Source organism: Ictalurus punctatus, chromosome 8, assembly GCF_001660625.3.
Source record: "Ictalurus punctatus breed USDA103 chromosome 8, Coco_2.0, whole genome shotgun sequence".
Lineage (NCBI taxonomy): Eukaryota > Metazoa > Chordata > Actinopteri > Siluriformes > Ictaluridae > Ictalurus > Ictalurus punctatus.
Window position 1 is genome coordinate 9,359,143 of NC_030423.2, and position 24,464 is coordinate 9,383,606.

A 24,464-nucleotide genomic window follows, 5' to 3' on the forward strand; every position below is an offset into this window, starting at 1 on the left:
CGCCATCCGGGTATTTCTTTCCTACTGATAATTCGTACATACTACCCCCTCTGACGTACTGCTTTCGCCTACTGTGTAGTAGGGTAGGACGCAGCCCGGGATTGTATTCATCCTACACACACATATACTGATTAGTACGTATCGTTATACTACTACACAATTTCGGGCGCACAGTCCGCTCTGATCGTTGATTGGTCGACAAGGATCACGTGTGCCATGGATACGCGTTTCCTTCGACGAAATGCTGTAGTGACGAAAACAAGCGTAACCTAAACAAACGCTATTTGGATTGTGATATTATTTTGGACTAGGCGCTGTCAGCTGTGGCCTTACACTGGACTTAACATATCCAGAATGGGAGGATTTGATGGGGTATTATTTTTTATTTTTGCGTGGTTGGAAACTTGCGCACTCGCGCGAAGACACGTAAATTAATGTCAATATAGCTATTAGCGCAGTATACACCGGTGTTCTAATTAGCTGAACAAAGTTGATAATTGGCCGTTTGGTCTTTTCTATTTATCCGACTTGCTCGGTGTAGACACTCGGGTTAACGCTCTGGTTGGACTTCACATAGCGGTGGCTTCATTTGCATTGCTCTTGCTCTTGCACTGCACTTACTGAGTCGACTCGCAGACTGTATACTGAACTGAACTGGCTTTGGAAACGACGTTAACTAGCTGATTAGCGTGTGTTCTCTGTAGCTCCGCGTGTTTACTGCGTTTCACATGTCCTCCATAACAAAAGTAAGATGCTAATCAGCAGAACTGCGCGTTTTCTTTGGGTTTTCGGCGTTGAGTAGCGGTCCAACCAAAGCAGGTACAAGGTGGCTAATGAATGAAAGCTGGGAGAACTCGAGGGGCATAAAGTCTGTCCTTTTCGCGCCTGTGAGGCCATGTCATTTCCAGCAGCATGCATGTTAATGGCAGCAGCGGCGATGGCGAAGCCCCCATGCCCAGCCCCTCATGCCGCCTCCTGCCCGCCATCGCTCTGGGTATCGCGGCGGCCGCTATGCTCTTTCAGTCCGGATACGGAGGACTCACTGTAACCGCGTTTTTCCTCAAGCTCTTCATTTACGTCTCTTTCGCCCTGTTCTGCTTCCTCGTGGGCAGTTTGGGCTCGGTTGCCAAGAAGAGTCCACCCAAGATAATCCCATTTGATCCCTCCAAGAGGCAGTCGCACAAGCTGCAGGATTTATTCAACAGATTAATGGTAAGCAGATACACATCAGTAAACAACCAGTCGTTTTTCATCCATCCATCCATCCATCAGGGTCATTAAGGATCCTTGACCTGGGTCTGACACCAAGATTGAATGAGCATCCATCTCCGGACACCCTGCATGTGTACACACTAATTCACACCGAAGTATGTAGTGTAGCAAATCAACCCAGTCCACCTACCTGCAGGTTTTATAAGCGGAAACTAGAGAACCCATGCGGACAGTAACCTGAGCTCAGGATCGAACCAGGAGCACTACCCACCGTTCCACTGCACCACCCATCGAGATCTATATAATCACTCACTGGCCGCTTGATTGCCTTGAACCTACGCTTGGGTAGACCTACTATATAGGTGCACTTTATACGGTAGATATTTAGATTCACAGTTTGACCGGGTCTGTGGCACTGGCATGAACGCTCAGGTACACACCTGGAAAAACGGTGTCATCGGGATGTCACTGCTGAGCTGAGAGCAGTCCACCAACCCAAAATATCCAGCTAACTGTAGTGCTGTGTTTAGAGAAAGACTACTGATGCCAATCTCCAGTACATTGCTGATACATTCATACCAGTGCAGTGCTCGCTAAGGTGCCGCTACCATGTCGGTGTCCTTACATGAGTCGAGATCGGTCCACCATTCAAACGATATCCGGTCACTGTCGGATCATCCATTTCTATATGTGGATGGGGTAGAGGGGGGCCAACAAATTGTTTAGAGAAACTCCAGCTACTATCAGTAATTGTATACGTATGAAGTGCTCTTTGTTAGGTGTGCTTGATAAAATAACCTTGTATACTAGTCTGTTTACAGCCTGTGACATCCCAAACAGTTATTTTTTTAAAAAGGTTTCTTTTATGGTTTTGAAAAGTGCCTAATTTCATTTTAAAGGTCTCGTACATTAGAGTTACAATTTCATTTTGATTTAGATTTTGCAAAAGGACACGCACACAGCAGTGCTCAACTGTTTTACGGCAAAGAAGAGAGCACGGCTCCGTCCGAAACTGTGTACTTACCTGCTGTATAGTAGGCGAAATACATGTTTCGGCTACTATGTAGTAGGTAAGTACGCGGTTTGGGACGCAGCCTATGGCTTCAAGCAGTCGTCTATTTGCACTTATAGAATGACAAATAATTAACCGCACTTGAAGCTTTCGTAAAATTAAAAATAAAAACACCCAAAACTGTATACGGTACCATAACGAAAACGCGCTGTATGTTGATGCGTGAAATTCTGGAGGGGTGGCGTGGGGATGTAATTACGTGTACTGTTAATCGAACTATATTCTATAACATGTAACATGGGAACATGAAAGGAATATTCTAAAAGCAACTCATGTAAACACCTTAATCACAATATTGTCTTATTCAGAATAAGTGCAATAATTAGATTATTTCTGTTCATGTAAATGTAGTCATTAACTCTGTTTGTCGTGCACTTTGATTCTTTAAACTTTGCAGAGTTTTTACCTTCACAAACAGCTCTATAACACACTACGTGAAAGGTAATATTTGGAAAACCATAATAGGTGCAGTTTTAACGATATCTTTTCCATCCCTTGAATATATTACTACACATCGGGGTGTGATTGCATCTTTAATGGTGCGATACTTGGTCAGCTTTAGGCTTTTGGCTGTGGAATCCGATTTGTAATGAAATTGTACCTATACAATTCATACATTTGGTAGAAATATACTTGTGATTACTGGGTCAAACATTAGCATGCCTCTACAGAATTGTACCCAATTGTACTCTTGAGTCATTGGGTATTTTAAAGTTGAAGTCTGCTTGCATTGTCACAGCTGTTCCACAAGTAGGTCTGAAATAATAATAATAATAATAATAACAATAATAATAATAATAATAATAATAATAATAATAATAATAATAATTTTTTTATTATTATTAAAAAAAGTATGTATACCTTTTGCAAAACTTCAGTGTTTTTTTCATTATTTAATGGGCTAAGGGGCAGGTGAATAGACCGCCTTTAAATGAAACATGCATGTTTGAGTAGACAAAACACTGTGTAGTTTGCTATTTGTGCTGTTATGGAAAAAAAAAAGTGACTCGCATAGTGTGATGCATCAATAACAATGGATCACATAGTAATTCTGTTATGATCATACCAGCTAGCTATAAGGATTAGTAATATGGCATGTAAAAATGGCAATATTAAAGCAAGCAGCTGTTTTCAGCATAGCCAGCATAAATGTGATACTTGTAACAGGCTAGCTGGTTTGATTGGATCTGCACATATCCCCCACTGAATTTCCATGCTACAGAATTGGATTCTGTCAAAGGCACTGCTATGGATTTGCCAACTTTAGGCAAGTAATCTACAGTGCTCTTAAGCTACATCCTGGATCGAGATGAATGGATGGACTTTATTGTTCCTCAAAGGGAAATTTGGGGTAATATTAATGTAGTTTGTAAAAGTATTTTTTGCAGATCAAAAAACCTTAAAAGCTAAAATTATGAAAACACAGAAAGAATATGGCACGTGTGTCACTTTGCCAGGGACACACTAGATTAGTTTTAAAACCGTGGGAGACCACAGACATAAGGACAGTTTCAATTGATTTTTAACATTATAATCCTCTGAACACACACGCTAGATGATTCGGCCAGACCACACACCTGTCGATTGTAGTAACGATTTAACAGACACGAGATCTCGCAAAAACTTGACTTCTGAAGACAATATCACTCGCACTTCATTTTATTTATTAGCCACATATCAGCAGCCGCATATCAGCAGCCTCATTCACACAGCAGAAAGTCGAGTCGTAAATGTCAAACATGTTTGACATTTACGTTTTGGTATCGGGGAGGCTCTGACTTGATCCAGAGCAGTAACACACACTTCACAGAGCTGGCCTTTATGGAAGAGTTTCAAGCCATATCTAATCCCATTTGGAGTTTACCAATATGGAGACATGTTGGCGATTCGGCAACCATGGAAACAAGTTCTCTGGTCTGAAAGAAAATTTTGGCCTTGGCACAAAGTGCTGTGTTTGGTGGAAACCATTCCATCGCCATGACAGTGAAGCATGGTGGTGGAGGCATCATATTGAGCGTCATATTTGGCCACTTGATTGCATCTCTGACTAACTAATTAAACTATACCCCCCCACTTCAATGTTACAGGTTTATATAGACTCATGATATGTAATGGTATGTAATTCCAATCAAGTAATTTCACTTCCAATATCACTTCCAATTTCACTACAAACTGTGGACAGGGGTGAATACTTTCCGCTGCAACTACAGTTATCAGGAACTGTTTTTAGCATACTGTTTTGGTACACTAAATCAACATTAGACCACAGTGACATAGTGTTAATAGATAGTGATGACATAATGGAAGTAATGAGAACAAAAAGAAATCAAATTAAAGCATGTTTTCCAGCAAATTGTATGACAGGCTATGCCCCACACACGCGTTCAGTGAACTTAATCTGTCCAGTAGTGTCACTCATGGGGTCTGTGTTTAAATCGGGTCTATCTGTGTTTTTGTGTTCTACAGGGGCAGTTTTCAGTACCACTTCTAGACTCTGCGCAGACCAGACGAGTAGTGGTGTCACACAATGTGGACAAAGCCCTAAAAGAGGGTGAGTAGAAGAATCATAATGACAGAAATGCAAGCAGTTCGACTCAAATGTCTGGCACTGAAGTGGTAGCGCCAGGAAAATTCCATCAGCAGATCTCACGTTAAACATTTGATTACAGTGGGGTTGCCAACTGACTAACGTTAGTGTTTTTATTAAGCTGCTGCTTCCGCCTAATTTAAACAGTCACATATCTGTAATTTAATGGATTTTTAATCATGTGTGATCATTTTTCCACTGCCATTAATCTTCCCAGTTTGTGTTTGACAGACATAATATAGAGAAATAATATCAGCTCAGCGTGATGTCAGATGAATTCCAATTTTGTAAAGGTTCTAACAACGAGAATTTGCGAGTAAGAGGAGTGAAAGTCTCGTTGGATTAACAAACCTTGCGATCACTGTGACAGTGCATGTTCTCACTGATCTAAAGATTAGTGCAGACATTTGCACATTGGAGTTACTAAGTGTATGAAACAGGAATGAATGCTTCACAGGAAAGGAGCACCTGGTGTAAAATGAAAAGCATTGTCTAGTGGTTGTGATCATTGGTTCTGTTGTATAATGGGATTACACCACAAACCTGGGGTACATAATGTGTTTTTATCTTCATTTTATCCCAGTTTGCGTATTTGCTAATTTCCATCTTTCAGCTAGTTCATTATTGAATGAAATCTACCAATGCAGTGCCATACTTGCTCACGTCAGCGTGGGGTATGAAAAATACAAGTACAAATACTAGATGGAGAAGGTCAACTGCATACAGTGGTGTGAAAAAGTATGTAAGTATTCAATGCTGAAGTATTTTAGGATTTATTCTATTTTTGTGTATATCTCGTACTAAATAGTTTAGATCTTCAAACAAAATATAACATAAAACAAAGGCAATCTGAGTAAACACACAATAGTTTTATTTGTATATTTTTTTTAAAGCAAAAAAAAGTTATGCAACACGCATCACCCATTTGAAAATCTAATTTCCCCCTTAAACCTAAAATCTGTTCGTGCCAACTTTAGCAGCAATAACTGCAACCAAACGCTTCCAATAACTATAGATCAGTTTTTCACTTACTTCCAGGACTAGGACTTACTCCTATGCTTTGGATTCTTGTCTTGCTGCATAGTCCAGACTGAATACCAGACATTCTCCATTAGGATTTTCTGGTAGAGGCCAGAATTCATGTTTCCCTCAATTATTGCCAGGCCCTGAATCAGCAAAGCATCCCCACACCATCACACCTCCACCACCATGCTTGACCGTATGTTCTTTTTGTGGAATTCTGTGTTTGTTTTACACCAGATGTATCGGGACCACTGTGTTCCAAACAGTTACACTTTCGACTGATCAATCCAGAGAACATTCTCCCAAAAGGTTTGAGGATCATCAAGGTGTTATTTTGGCAAAACTCAGATGAGACGTAATGTTCTTCTGGGTTAGCAGTGGTTTTTACCTAGTCACTTTTCCATGGATGCCATTTTCGCCCAGTGTCTTTCTGATAGTGGAGTTATGAACAGTGATCTTTATTGAGCAAGAGAGGCCTGTAGTTCCTTTGTTGTTGTCCTTGGCTCTTTTGTGACTTACTGGATGAGTAGTTGCTGTGCTTTCGGAGGTATTTTGGAAGATGGGTCACTACTGTACCAAGTTTTTCAATTTGGAGATGATGGTGGTCACGGTGGTCCTTTGGAGTCCCAAAGCCTTTGAAATAGCTTTGTAACCCTTCCCAGACTGATGTATTTCAATCACATTCTTCCTCATCATTTCTGGAATTTCTTTCAACTTTGGCATGGGGTATTGAACAGGGTTTGCAGTAATCAGGCCTGGTTGTGTCTAGTCCAGTTGAACCCCATTATGAATACAGTTTCATAGATTTTGGGAATTAGTAACTAGGGGGGCAAATACATTTTCACACAGGCCCAGATGGTATTGTAAAACTTTTTTGCTTTAATAAATAACATTATCATTATCCAAACTGTATTTCATGTTTGCTCAGTTTACTTTTTGTTTATCCTTTAGATTTTGTTTTAATTTCTGAAACAATTTAGTATGAGAGATACATAAAAACAGAAGAAATGAGGATCGGGCAAATACTTTTTCACAGCACTGTGTTGTATGGTTGTATACTGCCATGGTATATGGTACATTCCATGTAATAGTTTTAATATTTAGCATTTAAAAATATACAAACAGTAATGTGACTAAGGAGCAGTCGTCTTTTTATTTAGAGATGTATTCGTTCAAAGGAAACAGTCTAACAATATTTGAACGGCTATTTTGTGTTGATGAAATGCAATTAAATGATTCGGTTCCCAAAGTGGATGTTTACTTGTTATGAATAATCATGACTTCATTGTTGTGAGAAGAATCATAATGGTTATTTTAGTTCATGTAGACGTATCATGCAGTTGTAGGTTGAGCTAAGACAAACAGTATATGAATCACCATTATCTAGCACAGACCAATTCTCAAGTCTTTTCAACTTTGCCCTCTGTCTCCAGACTTCCTCTCTCGTTCCTCCATTCATGCACTCGTGTATAATCCACTAAAACTCTCCGGGCATTTCTACGTCTTTGAAGTTCCCCATTTATGTTTGTGAAATCTCATCAAGCCCTGTATTGCTCTAGGTTCAGTTCGGAGCATTATGTGTAATAAGTGATTGATGAGCACAACATGTAGGCTGATAGTTTAAGAAAATTGCTTTAGGTTGTTGTAAACAGTCTGCTTATTGTAGTTATGAGTCATTTTATTCTCTAGCTCAGCTAGTTCTGGTGCAGTACTTGAAAAATCGAGTGTCTTTTCATTTGTTTTAGAATTGTTTCCTTCTTTCTTTCTTTTTTAAAAAAAATAAATGAATTTTTCATGCACTTTAAACCATATTTCTCACTCACTTTCATTTTTATATAGAGATTGATTTTGTTTTTGTGGTTTGTTTGTTCTGTTAGTACACCTTGGCTGGTCATTAACAGTACTGACATAATGGTCATTGGAGGTACTCGTCATTAGTTTTAGTATTCATCATTAGAAGTACTGTTCTTTAGTAGTACTGGACAATAGAAGTCCTGAAGTACTGGCCATTAGAAATACTTCTCATTTGAGGTACTGAGGTGCTGGTCATTAGAAGCATTAAAGTACTGGTCATTAGAAGTACTGGTCATTAGAAGCATTAATGTATTGGTCATTAGAAGTGCTGGTCATTAGAAGCATTAAAGTACTGGTCATTAGAAGTGCTGGTCATTAGAAGTATTAAAGTACTGGTCATTAGAAGTGCTGGTCATTAGAAGCATTAAAGTACTGGTCATTAGAAGTGCTGGTCATTAGAAGCATTAAAGTGCTGGTCATTAGAAGTGCTGGTCATTAGAAGTGCTGGTCATTAGAAGTATTAAAGTACTGGTCATTAGAAGCATTAAAGTACTGGTCATTAGAAGTGCTGGTCATTAGAAGTATTGAAGTACTGGTCATTAGAAGCATTAAAGTGCTGGTCATTAGAAGTGCTGGTCATTAGAAGTGCTGGTCATTAGAAGTGCTGGTCATTAGAAGTATTAAAGTACTGGTCATTAGAAGCATTAAAGTGCTGGTCATTAGAAGTGCTGGTCATTAGAAGCATTAATGTGCTGGTCATTAGAAGCATTAATGTACTGGTCATTAGAAGTACTGAAGTATTGGTCATTAGTACTGGCACTGCTCATTAGAAGTAGTGATGCTACTAATGCTATTAGTTTATTATTAGTATACTTTACTAATGAGAGTTATGGCACTGCAACAATGTGATGGCTGGAACAGTGGGCTTTAGGATTATTGCACTGAGCTGGCTTACACATGCTCCATGGTTTGTATTTGAAAATAGAGGACATGTCATTTTGTTTTGTAAACTCTTGCACTACTGGGCATTCATTTAAGCCTCGTCACCCACAGAGCCATGTTGAACCGATGAGTTACACAGCACTGATGACTCTGTGGTGGAACATGTAGACTTTGCTCCCTTGCACAATCACCTCCAGTATAATTAAGTCTGTATTTATGATTCTTAATAGTTTCACAGTGTCTTGACTCACACCATGTATCATGATATTTAGGCTTGCAAGCATAAGCAGTAGTGCCACATATGAAATAAGGGGTCTGTAGATAAAAATGAGATATTTAACAAACCAAAGAGTCAGTGAGCTTTTATTGTTTTTATAAAAGCATAGATGTTAATATCAGAAAAACATTTTGTTTCACAATTAATTGCAGTGTGGATATTCCTTCCAGTACTATCCTCTAGTACTAATTAATACCATATTATTGTGATGGATGTAGTTAATATAAATGACAGATTTAATATGATGGTGTTTGTGGTTGTGAAACGTTTTCATTCAGGGAAAAATTCTGATCTATTTTTCAGTTTTGGAAACTGGATTTTCACGTGCCTTAATGCTATAACAGGACATCTGTTCAGAAAGAGAGCATAGAAAGAGCAGCACTTCATCTTTTGATGTAACCCTAGATGCATATTGTAAGAAACTTGATTAACAGGAAGAGGAAATGCAGAGTAAGAGGGAGAGTAGAGTCAGCACACAGCTTATTCATCCATGTTTCCTAAAAACATGCTGCTCATCAAACACACTCTGATTTACCATGTGCATATTATGAACATGAAATACATTTGTACAGATGTAGAAAACACCTGAAATGAATCAAATTAGAGTTTGACAACATTTAATTGTGACTGCGACCGCCACTATTTAAAAGAAATATGATTTTCCGAGTAAATTTTTGATAATAATCGGAACCTTTCGGTATCATGTAATTGCAGAAAGAAAACAAACCGGTCCTTGCATGTCCGCCTGAGAGATGTTGCGGGTTTGGTGGTTGTACATCAGTGTAGGTTTCACAAATGAGGGCATGGATGGGAAATTCCTGTGTGACTTGAACTGAGATGAACAGATTTCTAGATTGCTTTTGTCTTCTCTTCTCTCTACGATCAGTTCCTTCAGTGAAGGTGAGCTAGAAGTGCTTGTATGTAAACTACAAAATGAGATGTGCTTATTGGTAGCTTCAAATCTAGCATCAAGGAAATGCAGAAAAATTTAAATATGGAGTAAAATAGCAAAGTACATACATTTATTAATATTAGTAGTAGTATTACTACAACAACATGGGAATTATGATGCTCATATTACTATCACATCCTACACAACTTTGATTTTGTGGTTTTGCTATTCCACAAGAAGAGAAGGCTGCTTTTAATAATTCAATATACAATTTTCCTTGTGCAGTGTTTATGACCTGCCTTGTGCCCTTAATGGCTTATTCGTGCCAAAACACTGATTGGATACATAAGTCACTTCATATTATGGATTTGGTCTATAAAGCCTTACTCTTAGAAGTAGTATATTGTTAGATTTATATGTCTAGGACAAGGTCAGAATAATAGGAAAATCTCGACATACTACTGAAAGGTTCCATGTTACCATTATATTATAAAAATAAATATTGTTGCACTGATGTAGTGATACTTTAGACTACATCTTATAGTTTAATCAATCAATCATTTGTGTATATACATCAGTCACAATGTAGGTGGTTGGTGGCTCATACATAGTGATGAGGCTATCTTGTTTGTACTAGCATTTTACATTTTACTAGCACTAATACTTGTATTTACATTTATTGGAAAGGGAGGCATTTCAGAGAGGTGCTGTTATCAAGGCACAACTAAGATGTGAATTTATTTCCAGGCTCTAGTTAGGCATTATGTCTAGTAAAATTCTATGCTTGTATATGTTTGAATAATTGTGCGTAGTGTTCTAATGGAAAATTAACGTTGTTATTCCAACGAGACAGCCTTGCTTACACTAATAAAGCCTTACTATGTTTTGCACTGGCAATGTGTGTGGAACCTACTACTGAGGTTTCTGAAATGTAATGAGAATTAGTCTGGCAGAGGACACTCTGTCTTGCATCAATGAACATTTTCATGTCAGAATGGTCTTTTGGTTCTTGTTGGCCTTTGCACATATGATGTTTTGCAATCTGCTAGACAGGTGATGTCATTCAGGTTTAACAAGGACAGTGTCAGTACTGCTACCCCAGTGATCCAGATTAAACCCAATCGCCACTGTCTGACCTTGTCCTAACTGGATGATTGGTGACACTGGTAGTAAATAATCATTAACAGAGGCTTGATATGATGCCTGGCACAGTATGTCTGGGAATGAATGTGTCTCTGCTGTATGTCTGTGTGTTTATCTGTATATTTATTATACTATATATGCCTCTCTCTCTCTCTCTTTCTGTCTCTCTCTCTCTCTCTCTTTCTGTCTCTCTCTTGTGCAGTCCTGAGGAATGCCTTACAGGCTTAGTTAAACAGAGTGGAAGCAATGCCAGCATGACTCACTCACACTGAAAGAGACTGCTCACAACAAGGCTGCTAAAAGGCATCAATAAATAATCAGAAAGTGCTCAGTTCTGAGCTGTCATTGCTATGAAGTAACTTCATTTTGAGTCATGTATGTGAATGTCACCACATGATATTAACTTAATGAGGCTCTTAAGATTGTGATTTGGGGAGGAACTCTGTTGAAAATCTTATCCAAAGCATTTGTTGTTGTTTCTTGCATTCATCCATCTATCTTGGTCAGTTTGCAGTGGATCCAGAATGTTTCCCGGGAACACTGGGACAAGGCAAGGCGAGGCAAGGCAATTTAACCGAACCAATCAACCTCCCGACATGTTTTTTGGGAGGTGAGAAATAAAACAAAGTACCAAAAGGAAACCCATGCACAGGGAACATGCGAAACTGCACACCCAATCTCAGGATTAAACCAGGCACACTGGAGCAACTGTACTTCCTGAATAATCGTGCCACGTCTTTTGGTCATTGTGTTAGAAGTCAGAGTGATGTTTCATGCACTTATTGCTGACCCGCAGCAGGGAAGAACAGCAGGTCATCACAGAATGTGGTCGAATCAGCTTTTTACAAATGGGTTGTTGTAACTAGAGTTGATGCTTTTGAAGAAGGACACAGACATTTAGTGGCTTTCACTGAGTTGCAGTTGATTGCAATTGTCAAAGCTCCCTTGGCAAAGGTACCAACCCAAAGTCACCTATTACTTGGAAACAGGTCCTTTTGTCCTCCTCAGGTGGTCTGTCCAGAGATGTTTGTGTCTCGCTTACAGGGCCATTTCTCTGCTTAATGCAGCTCTGGAGTCAATGGGGCTGTAAACAGTCCTTGTCAGAGCAGCTCAAAGGCGCAAGTGTCCTCTAAAAGAGTGTTTGGGACAAACATGAGCGGCACCAAAAGCTCATTTTGTCCACTTGTCCAATCTGTTTTGTGGTGATGTACTATCATTTATGGACCAGAGCTCGCCTCAGAATTGAATCCAAACATGCCGTCTGTGAAGTCCTGACATACATTTGCTTGTTTATTTACTTTGAGGAAGAATCGATAACTAGGAATCACTCTGTGCTTTACTAAGGAATATATATCTATATATTTTCAGGGTTGACACAGCTATTGTGTAGTAATGTGTTTTTATAGAGCCTGTGAGGCTTACTTACCATATCATTTGAATTGAGAATCGAAAGGATTTATTGAACTGAGATGCTGCTTAGGAAAAGGACATAAAATTGACATCCTATCTTCTCTCCTCTTCAGTGTTTGACTACAGCTATAGAGATTACATCTTGTCATGGTATGTGCCTCTGAGTCGAGATGAGGGCCAGCTGTATCAGATGCTGGCTGAAGATTTCTGGGAAATGACCAAACAGCTAAGGACCCGCCTTTCCGAGGTGGACGTGGTTAATGTAGTTTGTAACAACATGGTTAAGAGCCTCCATGCCCATTTCTGTGACCTCAAGGCCTCCAACACCAGGTATGACATGCGCCTTTATTCACTGGCCTTCATCAGTCTAGCTGTTTAGCATGATTTCATGTAGTTAATCAGATTGATTTTGCTTACTGTTGACTTTTTATTAGCTTGTGAGGCACATTTTAATGTTTCAATTATTTGATTATATTATTACTAATTATAACATTTGTTTAGTTGAAATACCGAATAAAGGCACCCGATTCTCAAAACTGTTAAACTCTGTCTCAGTGAATGCATCGGCGTTTCATAGATTCTGCATAGGAAATGGCTTAAGCTACTGTTTTATCAATTGGGAACTATTGGCTTTGCGCTACTGATCAGAAGGTCAAATTCCAACACTGCCATGATGCCATAGTCTCGTCCTTGAGCAAAACCGTTAACTGTCAACTGCTCAGTTGCATCCTCTCTCAACTGTTGCTTATAATCAAAGCATCAGCTAAACAAGCAAATGTAAATAGCGGGTAATGTGTTTCACACATCTAAAGTTCTACCATTTTAGAACGTGTGTCTGCTTGCTGTTTATTCTTTTCTTCTTTCCTGATCTTACTAGACACAGCACACTCATGTCCTTAATCAGATCCCTAATGACAGTCTCTATGGAATGAACTGTTCTACACACAAACCCCTCAGAAGGCTGAAATTAGTAGAACTGCCCATCATATCTTTATTGCACTCTGTTTTGAAGCGATCGATCAGCAGAGTGCATTAGCTGAGTAGAAGTCTAAAGCAACCTGTCTCTCGCTCTCTGTCTGTCTCTCTCACTCACTCACTGCCTTACTTTTCTCTTTTGGGTTTCTTCTTGTTTTTTTACTATGTTCATATTCCTTTCTGCCTCTTGTTACGGTTGTTTCTTTCCCTCAATCCCTTCCTTCCTGCCTTATTCACTCCCTCCACCATTGTTGTCTTTCCCAAACCCTCTGTAGGCAGGAAGAGTTACCCAGGGCCTTCCCGCTTCATCCGTGTCTCTGCAGTCCCAAGGAGGAGATGCGTTTCCTGCGCTGCTGTTCACGCCTATTAGTTCTTTGCTTGCTGCCTTCGCGTGATGCTCGCTCCCGCAGTCTCCGGTTCCTCCTGGTCGAGGTTATCGCCACTAAAGGTGACCTTTTTCTTACTCGCCTCAAATACATGTACAAGTTTAACTATTCTACTTTCTCTTCATGAACTATGTCTTAAAGTGTTGCTGTTTGGTATACATATTAATGTTATGAGAATATTGGCAGATTTTCTTTTCTTTAAAAGCTCCTTAAGCTTGATATTGGTGTGTGTTAATTGGAGTCTTTCCACTGCACATATCACCATAACGTTAGGACCCACAAAACAGGAACTGTACGTTTTTAAAAAGCTTTCTTTTACGCAGTACTAAAGGTATCAGTTATATAGTTTTTATAGTTCCGGCTCATAATACATTTTAATTTTCAATAACAACGAGCAACTCTTTTCTCTTTATAACGTAATACCTTTACCATTTTTGTCAATAGTTTTGTTTCTAGGATCAATTTAAACAAACAAAATGAAACCAGATAAACACTCACTTCTTTTCTATGTTTGACTTAATGGTTTCATTGTGTGCTAAAATGATGCCGTGCCAGTGTGATCATTTGTTTTCTCTCAAATTGGTGGTAAATCAACTAGAATCTCAAGTTCTCTTGGTTCCAGGTTAGGCCAGTTTATTGAAAAACATCCATAGATGTTCTCCTGAATTGCACCTCAAATGGCGTACTATGCAGTATACACTACACTCACTTTATTATTAACACTATAATAATACTGGTTAGGGCCTCCCTTTGCTTCCAGAACAGCCTCAATTCTTCGTGGTATGGATTCCACAAGATGTTTGAAACGTTCCTTTTGAGATTCTGGTCCGTGCTGACATGATTGTATCGTGCAAATTTCATGCGAATATTACTGGGCCGAAAGTGCTCCAAGAGAACATTCCCCACACTATTAAACCAGGACTGTTGATACAAGGCTTCTGCTGTTTTAGCCCATCTGCCTCAAGTTTCAATGTGTTGTGCATTCTGAGATGCTTTTCTGCTCACTACAATTGTACAGAGTGGTTATCCGAGTTCCTGCAGCCTTTCTGTCAGCTCTAACCAGTCTGGCCATTCTCCGTTGACCTCTCTCATCAACAAGGCTTTTCTGTCTACAGAACTTCTGCTCACTGGATGTTTTTTTTTTTTCTTTCTGTATTGTACAATTCTGAGTAAACTCTGGAGACGTTTTGCATGAAAATCCCAGGAGATCAGCAGTTATAGAAATACTCATACCAGCCTGTCTGACACCATCGATCATACCACGGTCAAAATCACAGAGAATTACAATTTTCCCCATTCTGGTGGTTGATGTGAATATTACTCGAAGCTGCTGGCACGTATTTGAATGATTTATTGCACTGTTGCCACATGATCGGCTGGTTAGGTGTACAGGTGCTCCTAATAAAGTGCTTGGTGAGTGTTTATACTGTGCACTGTATGCTTTGTCCAGTAAACACGAATGACTGGATGAGTATCGCACGGTAGCTCACGTCATTGTGCCAAAACAAACTTTACAGGAATAATTTAATTTGCTCCACAATATAACTTCATTCCTTCTCAGTGTGTATGCATTTGAGCAAAAGCCATCTGTTTTCTCCACCTCTTCCACTGCATAAAGCTTTCACCCACTGAGTGCGGAGAGTGTCCAGTGTTTTTAGCTCTTGGTTTCAGTAGATCATCTGGGTATCAACAGAGCACATCCGACTGAACTGCTCACACCTCTCACACTAAAAGTATGTGAAGTGTGCGGTTTCAAGGTCGTAAGGTCATAAGATACGACATTTTTAAAAGCACGGTTTATTTGTAAACTTAATCACAGCCTGTATTCAGTTGTATAGCCATTAGCAGTTAACAAGTGTCATGCTTGTTAAGTGATACCATTATTTATAAACTCCCAATAATTAACAAGACTCTCCTGGCTGTTTGAATACTGATTTTTCCACCACGTGGCTAGCAAGCCAGTTTTCATTGATCCACTGAGAGCAGGAAAAAAACATGTAATCATGTGTTAGAAACACATCAGGATTTAATTATTACTTTGCTCTTGAAGATAATGAAAACGACTCTGTATGCCAGTACGGTTCTTTTCATAGTCTACCTGATAAGTTGGTGCGTGTAGAGGATGACCCACTTCTGTGCTGACAGCGTGGGTAGGCTTTTGACTCACAGACTCGATGAAAAGAACAAGTTGACGGAAATTACTTTTTTTTTTTCTTTCTTTCTTCCTTTTTTTTTTTTCAGTGGCCATACCCAGCACTTTTCTACTTTTCTATTTTTGTTGTTTGTGCATCTTTACGAAAGAGTACTTCACTACTTCACTGGTTCTACTTGTAACAAGCTGTTCCTGTTTTGTACTGGCATCTGTATGTCTAAAATAGGTTGTCTCATCTGTCATTACTAAGAATAGGCTACTGACAGGCCTGTTGATTTGATTTTCAAACTTTGCTTTCTGCCTAAGTGTAGACATCCTAACCAGTTTCATTTGATCTGCCTATAATTTTATTTGAGGGATGCATAGAGAGCCATAATGGGCTCTCGGACTGCTACATGAGCTGATCAGAAGTCTGACCATGGTTTTCTTCTGTTTCTCTGTTACCCCTGACTTTGGTCTTTAATCCTACACCTAATCAAATCACAGACTTAATTTGTCTGTAAATTGCCATGAAATCACTATTAAAATGCAATCTCCGAATGAGGCCTCTGCTCTCCCTTAAGAGAAAGCCATTACCATTTACTCGATATAATGTCTCTCTAATACAGTGTTTCTCAGAGTGTGGTCCGCTAGTGACAGACCCTTAGAGGTCCGCAAGTAAATGTAGTAAAATATCATTTTTAAAACTGCATTTCTCAAAGTACACGATTGATTCCAAATATAGTTGTAGGTGTATCATTTCAGTGTAATGAACGGGCATGTGAATTTAAACAGTATTATTTGAAATGGCTATATGGTTGTTGGACTTCAGCAATGCAGCTGACCATTTTGCGACACTTGCCTTGTTAGATACGGCAGTTTATTTAATTTACGTCAAAAAAATGATAAGCATGACTTAAAGAAAATGTACAATTCTGCTGTGTGCGTGTACAGTCAGCCTACTAAATTTTTCCAGTTATACTTGGGATACTCGTTTATCAAACTGTGAAGATCATGGATATCTGGCTGAAGACAGGGTCAATTAAAAGAAAATCAAGTGAAACGTTTGACACAACAGGCAAGGTGTAACGCATTGATGGAAGTGGAGCTAGCATCGCAGTCGAGTCCCATGGTTTGCTGGCAGATGACAGGAAAAGTTGTGAAACTCGACATGATGAAAAATCCAGTGCGAAAGTGAAACGAAAGTACTACACCGCATTGTGTTTTTTAATCCTACGAATCGTTGGTTAACTAGCTAAACTCAAGCGTCATTTGGAAGGTAAACGCAAGGAGTACATGGCGAAACCTGTTGACTTTTTTTTTTTTTTGAGAGAAAACGTGATGAACTTAACAGACACATGACAAATCCAAAGGCTACAGAGGCTTCATACAGGGTATCACAGTTGATCGTGAAAGCAGGAAAACCTTCATTCTATTGTTTAGAATTTAATGAAACCAGATGCCAAAGTTATGACTGACATATTGTGGGGAGGGAAGCAAACACTGAAATGAACATGGTGACTCTATCCAATGACACTGTCCAGCGGCGAATAGCAGCTATGACTGAAAACATTGAAAATCAGCTGGTGACACGTTTATGCCAAAGCTAGTATTTCTCCCGCCAATTAGTCAAGTCCACTGATATGGGGGGACGAGGCAAATCTGCTCTGTTTTGGACGGTACATTTATGCTGGCAGAGTGCATGATGAATTTGTTTTTTTGCCGTTCACTGCCAACCAACACTACAGGGCAAGATATTTTTGACTCGCTCAATGATTTTATTGTGCAGCATAACCTCGACTGGATAAGATGTGTTGGCATATGCACAGATGATGATCGCAAAATACAAGGGACTAGCCGCATGTGTACACGCAGTAGCACCAAATGCCACAGCAACACTCTGCTGCATTCACAGAGAACAACTGGCTGTGGGGAAAAAAAAAATGGCTGAGTGTCTCAAAACAGTACTGCATGAGTGTGTGAAAATGGTTAATACAATCAAAAGCAAATCGCTGAACATGCGTCTTTTTAAAGCACTATGTGAAGAAATGGGAAGTGAACATACAAAACTTCTTTTTCACACTGAAATCCACTGGCTTTCATGTGGGAAAGTTCACACCTGTCTATTTGAACTGCGCTATGAGGTCAGGTTATTCCTGCATCAGTGATGAACTGTGTGACCGATTCCATGACTTCCTAGGGCTCGCAAAATTGGCATACCTGGCTGATGTTTTCACCACTCTCAACGGATTGAATTTAGCGCTGCACGGAAAAGCTGTCACCATCTTTATTGTCCAGGACAAAATCAAAGCCGCACGCGTCAAGATGGAATTGTGGTGTGCCCGTTTGAAATGTCAAGAATTTGGGTGTTTCCCGACACTCATGGACTTTCTCTTCGCTGCTGGAAAGGAGCTGGATGATGATACAGCCTTTAAGGAACATCTCAAAGGCCTTCACTCACAATTGGGAAGATATTTCCAAGAATTGGATGTAGGCTTTGAATGGATCAGAAATCCATTTGGGGACAAAACGCACATTGGACATGTCAATTCCAAGCTTTCAGCAAGAGAGGTTGACAGCCTTGTGGAAATTAGATCAGATGGAAATCAGATGGAGAGCTGAAGGTCTTTGACGGACTTTCGGGTCCACATCCAGCCTGAGCATCCTGAGCTAGCTGACTCTGCTCTGAAACTGTTAATGCCGTTTCCAAACACCTACAGCTGTGGATTACAGTTGAATTTTCCACGCTTGTCTGTCTGAAATCAAAGCAGCGAAACCAGATCAATGTCGCCACTGATACCAGACTAAAACTCTTCAGTTTCGAACCAGACATTTCCTTACTGATGTTTCAGGAAAAGCAGCTCCATTCCATTTAAGATAGCAACAGAAACAACAAAACATGATTTTTAATACTGTCATTTAACATGAGGCTAATTTGTAGCAGGCTATTCTGTTAAATTGCATATTCTTTTTTCTTTTTTTGCAAGAACACTTGTCGGGGCATGGACATGTCTTTAGCCGCTCTCTGCTTGGCAGCCTGGCACTAATTCGCAGAGTGGTGCTTGAGCCACCCAGCACTATATTCTGCTATTGAAGCCAGGGCCTTGACCTGTCTATTGAACGTTAATGTTAATTCTTTTATGTTTCTTTTGGCAGAAAGATGGCTCGGCATCTTGTGAATTACAGCCTTGGGAAGGCTTCCTTTTACATTTTATTCAGTTCATTGCATTAATAAGACGAGTGTTGGAGTCTGGGAGTTTAGTGTTCAGTACTTTAATATTAAACATTTGTTTAGGACATTTGTTCCTTCTTACAAGTGGGTGTTTCTGCCATTTGTAATTCACTCATCTTAGTTTTCCAACGTTGTTCCTCACCTTTATACGTTTTTCTTCAGTAAACGCACCGTGTTTCAGGTGTATGTGTAAAATCAGTAGTTGCCTGAGTACAAATATTGCAGAACTGACAGTTCTTGAATCATCTTGCATCGATAAAAGTACAACACAAAAATGAATGCAGAAGTTTGCACCCCTCTGTATTTTCAGGTGAAAAAATATAAAATATCTGCCTCTGTCTTTATAGCTTATCAGCTTGATTATTCTTTCCCTATTCCTAAAAAAAAATGTCACAACACTCCCTGAATATTGCCGTAGTTTAGGTTGAGTCAACAGTTACATATGTATATATTTATTTATTTTACATTCAGAAATAATTTTGAACAGCATTTTTAGTTGCTAGGATATGAATGTGTGTAAAACCAGACTTAAATGTTTTGTTGGTTTCACCATTTTGAAATTAGGGTATGCAAACTTTTGCACTTAACTTTAAATTCTAGCAGGAATACTAATGCAACCGTCTTACATGTGAACCAGTATGCATGTACTTTTTTCTTCTTCTTGTTTGTGCTGCACTTTGGAATTAAAATGTATTCTAATTTACACTGTTCTCTCTCTCTCTCTCACAGTGTTAAAGCCATTGGTGGAGGTGCTAAGCGATCCAGACTACATTAACCAAATGCTGTTGGCTCAGTTGGAACATCGGGAGCAAATGAACGAGCACCATAAGAAAGCGTACACGTATGCACCGTCCTATGAAGAGTTTATCAAACTCATCAGTAGCAGCTCCGATATTGATTTCCTCAAACAGCTCAGGTGAGACACAGCATTCTCATCTGCTGTTCTGTTCATTATTAAATCTTGGACACATGCACACAAGCCTTGGCTGGCACTGTAGAGTCTGTGCGTGTGTGTGTGTGTGTGCGCTACACAGAAGCATCTTTATACTCCAAAACCCAAGTTAGTTTGCCATAAAAGATGCATTTGTTATTCAGCTCAGAAGTCCTGTATATGTCCTGCAGGGTGCATTTGGTGAAGGTTTTTTCATCTTGTGAAATATAGTTGTGCTGTTTCAAAGGGCTGAAGTGCTGGAAAGCAACGTGTTTCAGTGAGTGATAAGTGTCATTTGAACACTCAGCCGAAGGTTTCTGAATTATTGATCTGTACCAATGAACTTTGGGCTTTGCGTTTTTCATGGAAATGATAAGTGCAATAATTACAAAAAGACAACCCTGCAGGTTTGCCTTTTTTGGGGGTTTAGTGGACTAGATGACCCATCTAATTAAATTAGAACTAAATATCATATTTTGTTGTTTATTAGATAACTGGTGAATATGCACCACATGCGAATTCCTTCCAACGATAATGAGCTTTTCACCCAACGTCTCTGTTTCCATGACATTTCACTAGGCACTTGTTTAATTTTCATTTTAAATTACTGTGAACCTTCTGTGCTGAATTAAATCAAGCTCGTGGGGGTAAAAATTAACCTTTTTTTCTAAGAAGGACCTCGTGCATTAGTATGAAGTAGGCTTTCTGTTACAGGCTGCTTAATTTAGTCTCTGGTAGGGTTGCGCAGTACATTTTTACATTTTATGGCATTTGGCAGACGCCCTTATCCAGAGCGACTTGCATTTATCTCATTTTATACAACTAAGCAATTGAGAGTTAAGGACCTTGCCCAAGGGCCCAACAGTGGTAGCTTGGAAGTGCTGGGGCTTGAACTCCTGACCTTCTGATCAGTAACCCAGAGCCTTTAACCACTGATCCACCACTGCTCATATATTGTTATATTGCACTATATATATATTGTGTATATATACGTGTGTGTGTATGTGTGTGTGTGTGTGTATGTGTGTGTGTGTATGTATATATATATATATATATATATATATATATATATATATATGTATATGTATGTGTATATATATGTATATGTGTGTGTTATATTGCACTCACTGCAATATAACAATATATTCAGTATACCAGTACTATGATAGTATCGCGATACTAAAGCTTCAAAATACTACCGATACCACTGTGTATATATATTTTTTTTTTACGGTAGTATTTCGTCAATACAGTAGTACTATAAGTAATGTTGTATGACATTGTGGTTATAAAATCAGGATTTTAGTAGTGCAGAGGAGCAGCTTGGAAATGGCTCGGAAGCGACTGCTGGTTAAAATGTGGTCTCTTAAAATGTGGGCCATATTTGTCATTATTTTATAGTCATCCTGTTGTCTAACAGCAGAAAGAAAAATATATAGGTTTTTTTATTATTATTATTATTATTATTATTATTATTATTATTATTATTATTTGGAATTTGAAAAGAAGAAATAAAGAATGTTTGAATGACATCTCTTGTATAGTGCCTGGAAGAAGAAAAAAGTGCTTTGAAAGTCCTGGAATTTCATTATGAACCATCTGTATGAACCCTGATATTAGCTGTGTTTTTTAAGGAGTTCATATTCAAAATGAGGACAGTTTCCATTTGCATTATTTTATTGTTCTAAGGAACAATAGATGAAATATGTGGCACATTGACTTAGTTGCTTGCCAACTCTTTGATTGTTCTTGAGTTTTTCCAATAACCAGTTATTCATTCTCATTAATAACGAATTCGGAGGGAAATCTGGTTTGTCTGTATTTACTAATATCTACATATTTCTGTAAATTTGGTTCATTTTGTAGATTTTAATTATGACTATACTTCAGCTGGTATAGTATCATAAGATATGTTTATAGTATCGTGACAGCCCAGTCTCTGATGACTTTGCCTGAAAGGCGAACTTTGTGATTTTTGTGCTGTGGTGAAAAAAGCAGGGCAGTCCTAATGTGGTGATTTAGTAGGATTTAAAGGCAGAACTGTGGTATCCTCCCTTATTGATTCAGGCCAGTGGCTGCTATGGGAGCATTAATGAGCCGGTTACTAGGCGACACTGGTAAACATGAGCGTTATGAAAAGCTAAGCCAAAGAGAATTACAACTGAGTGTGAAAAGGTAGGATGGTTGTTAGAAATTCAGAGAGAGAATAGAAATGATATGAAAGAAGTGAGCATTGGGTATATGGCAGAGATTGAAGCCTAACCATATGGCTTAGGACGTTACCATGGTCACTTGATGGTAAAATTCACTTATCTCAGAATTAAATATATTAAAACAATAATAAAATTGGAAACGCTAATTCATTTGTTTATGTTGTACAAACCATATAAACTCTTCTGGCACACTGTATTTTGTGTTTTGAGAGATTTCTTTCTTTTTGACATCCTGGATCTTTTGTTCTTGAAACAGCAATTATTTTAACCGCTGCCATCAGATATCATCAGTACTCATGTCGAGCTCTTCCAACAACTGATCAAACCAGTCTGATTCAGTCAGTAATGCCATTATGTACCTCCACATTTCAGTTCCAAAAAGGTTGGACAAAATCCATGATTCTTTGAAAAATGTAGAGCTGCACCCCTTCTTTCTTCATTCATTCTTTCATATGAGGACTCTTAGATGTTTGTATGTCAGCTAGGTTCAGCAGTTTATATACAAAGTAGTAGGAATGATGCTTTAGGGTTAAATGGTCAACTGCAGCTAAATATGGCGAATGTTTTGAAATTTTTTTCCACAAGTAATCAAATTTTGCTTAATTATATGACCTGTAATATCAACGGCAACTTTTCTGATTTGTCAGTTCTGGAAGGTATTGTAAATCTGCCCTCCCTCCCCCCTACCTCTCAAGGTATCTTCGTCATGTCAACTTGGAGAGTTTTTCTTTTCCACTGTTGTCCACGTCTTGCTCGTTAGGAATCGAACTCTTTGTCTACGTTTAGAAATAACATTTGTGACCCTACATTAGATACTGATATAACTGTGACACTATAAATGATTTCATACTTCATCACAGCATGCAGCAGTACTGGTATACAGTATCGTTGAATCCATTGACTTCTATCACATTGAGTTTCCAATGACTATTTATCCAGTTTTTATATTTGTTTGCTTGAATTTATATGCAGTTATTTTCTAGCGTCAAAAGATTTATAGCTACAGCAGATGTCTCATTTTAAAGTACTTCTTCAATTTGACTTTCAGTGAGCGCTTTACATTCAGTGCATCCGCTCTCCCTCTTACTTTCCCCGTGTAGAGCTAGGGAGAGAATTACACAAGATCACATGGTTGCTAGTGCGATATTGCTTTTATACAACAGTTCCATAAACAAGAAACGAATATCGAGTATCTGACATTTCATTCTGTACGACCAAATATTTTTCTCTCCTAGCAAAAACAAATCCCGAAGAAGCCACACTCACTTTGTAGGCCAATGTGTATTCTTTTTCATCATCTTCTGGCGGGCTTTCATATTTCAAGGCAAAGGTTTTATTCATTAAAAATTGTATCGTTTGCCATGTCCGTTGATGTCGCTGACGCTTTAGTAACAGTTTCAAACTAGAAAGTGGAATTGTATGTGGCGAACACAGACGAGCAGTGCGATACACACAGTGGAATATCAAGATTCCTTCTGCTAAGTTCTTCAAGAAATTCATGAGACGATCGAAAATCACAATAGCCCATTTCCTGAATTGTTGAGAATTGGATCTCTCTTCCCAGTTGATTGGTTAATTAAGGCTGCTTTTAATATAACTGTGCTTAAAATAAAACAGTGCTGTCTTGTTAGGAAGCCGATTAAGCACTAATTTGCACTTCTTTGAACCCTACCAGGTATCAGATAGTTGTGGAGATTATTCAGGCCACCACTATCAGCAGCATCCCCCAGCTCAAGAAACAAAAAGGTAAGCCTGCCATCCACTCACTTTGTACGTGAGATAATCATTATGCACTTGTCTTTGAAAGAACAATCTACTCTTCTACAAGTGTGAGAATGTTTTCAAAATGTTAATAGCAGACTTGGACATTCAGTGACCATATTATGGAGCCATAAATTCAATCATTGTGCCTAACGATAATGTCTGAAACCTTTCTAGTTAAGGGTGCTTTCCTCACACAGCGAATGTCATGATTTGATCAAGTAATTGGATGGTTAGCTGTTGTGCTGTAGCACAACTGATATAAGCTGATATTCAGAATCAAAAAAGCTAAGCCAACGAAAACTACAACGGAGTGTGAAAAGGTAGGATGGTTGTTAGAAATTCAGAGAGTGAATAGAAATGAATTGAGCATTGGGCATATGGCCGAGATTGAAGCCTAACCATATGGTTTGGCGTGTCACCAAGGTCACGTGATGGTAAAATTCACTTATCTCAGGGTTAAATATGAAATGAAAAACTGAT

General features: G+C 38.9%; 1 protein-coding gene across 1 annotated transcript in view; it reads left to right on the forward strand.

The window, feature by feature from the left end:
- Positions 1-145: 145 nt before the first annotated feature.
- snx25 (sorting nexin 25) overlaps positions 146-24,464 on the forward strand; it is a 50,381-nt gene continuing 26,062 nt past the window's right edge. Inside the window, exons 1-6 of the mRNA XM_017473670.3 lie at positions 146-1,212; positions 4,751-4,835; positions 12,466-12,682; positions 13,603-13,775; positions 19,806-19,992; positions 23,896-23,966. Coding sequence (XP_017329159.1) covers positions 913-1,212; positions 4,751-4,835; positions 12,466-12,682; positions 13,603-13,775; positions 19,806-19,992; positions 23,896-23,966 — 1,033 coding nt within the window. The 5' untranslated portion in view covers positions 146-912. The remainder of the gene's footprint in view (positions 1,213-4,750; positions 4,836-12,465; positions 12,683-13,602; positions 13,776-19,805; positions 19,993-23,895; positions 23,967-24,464) is intronic.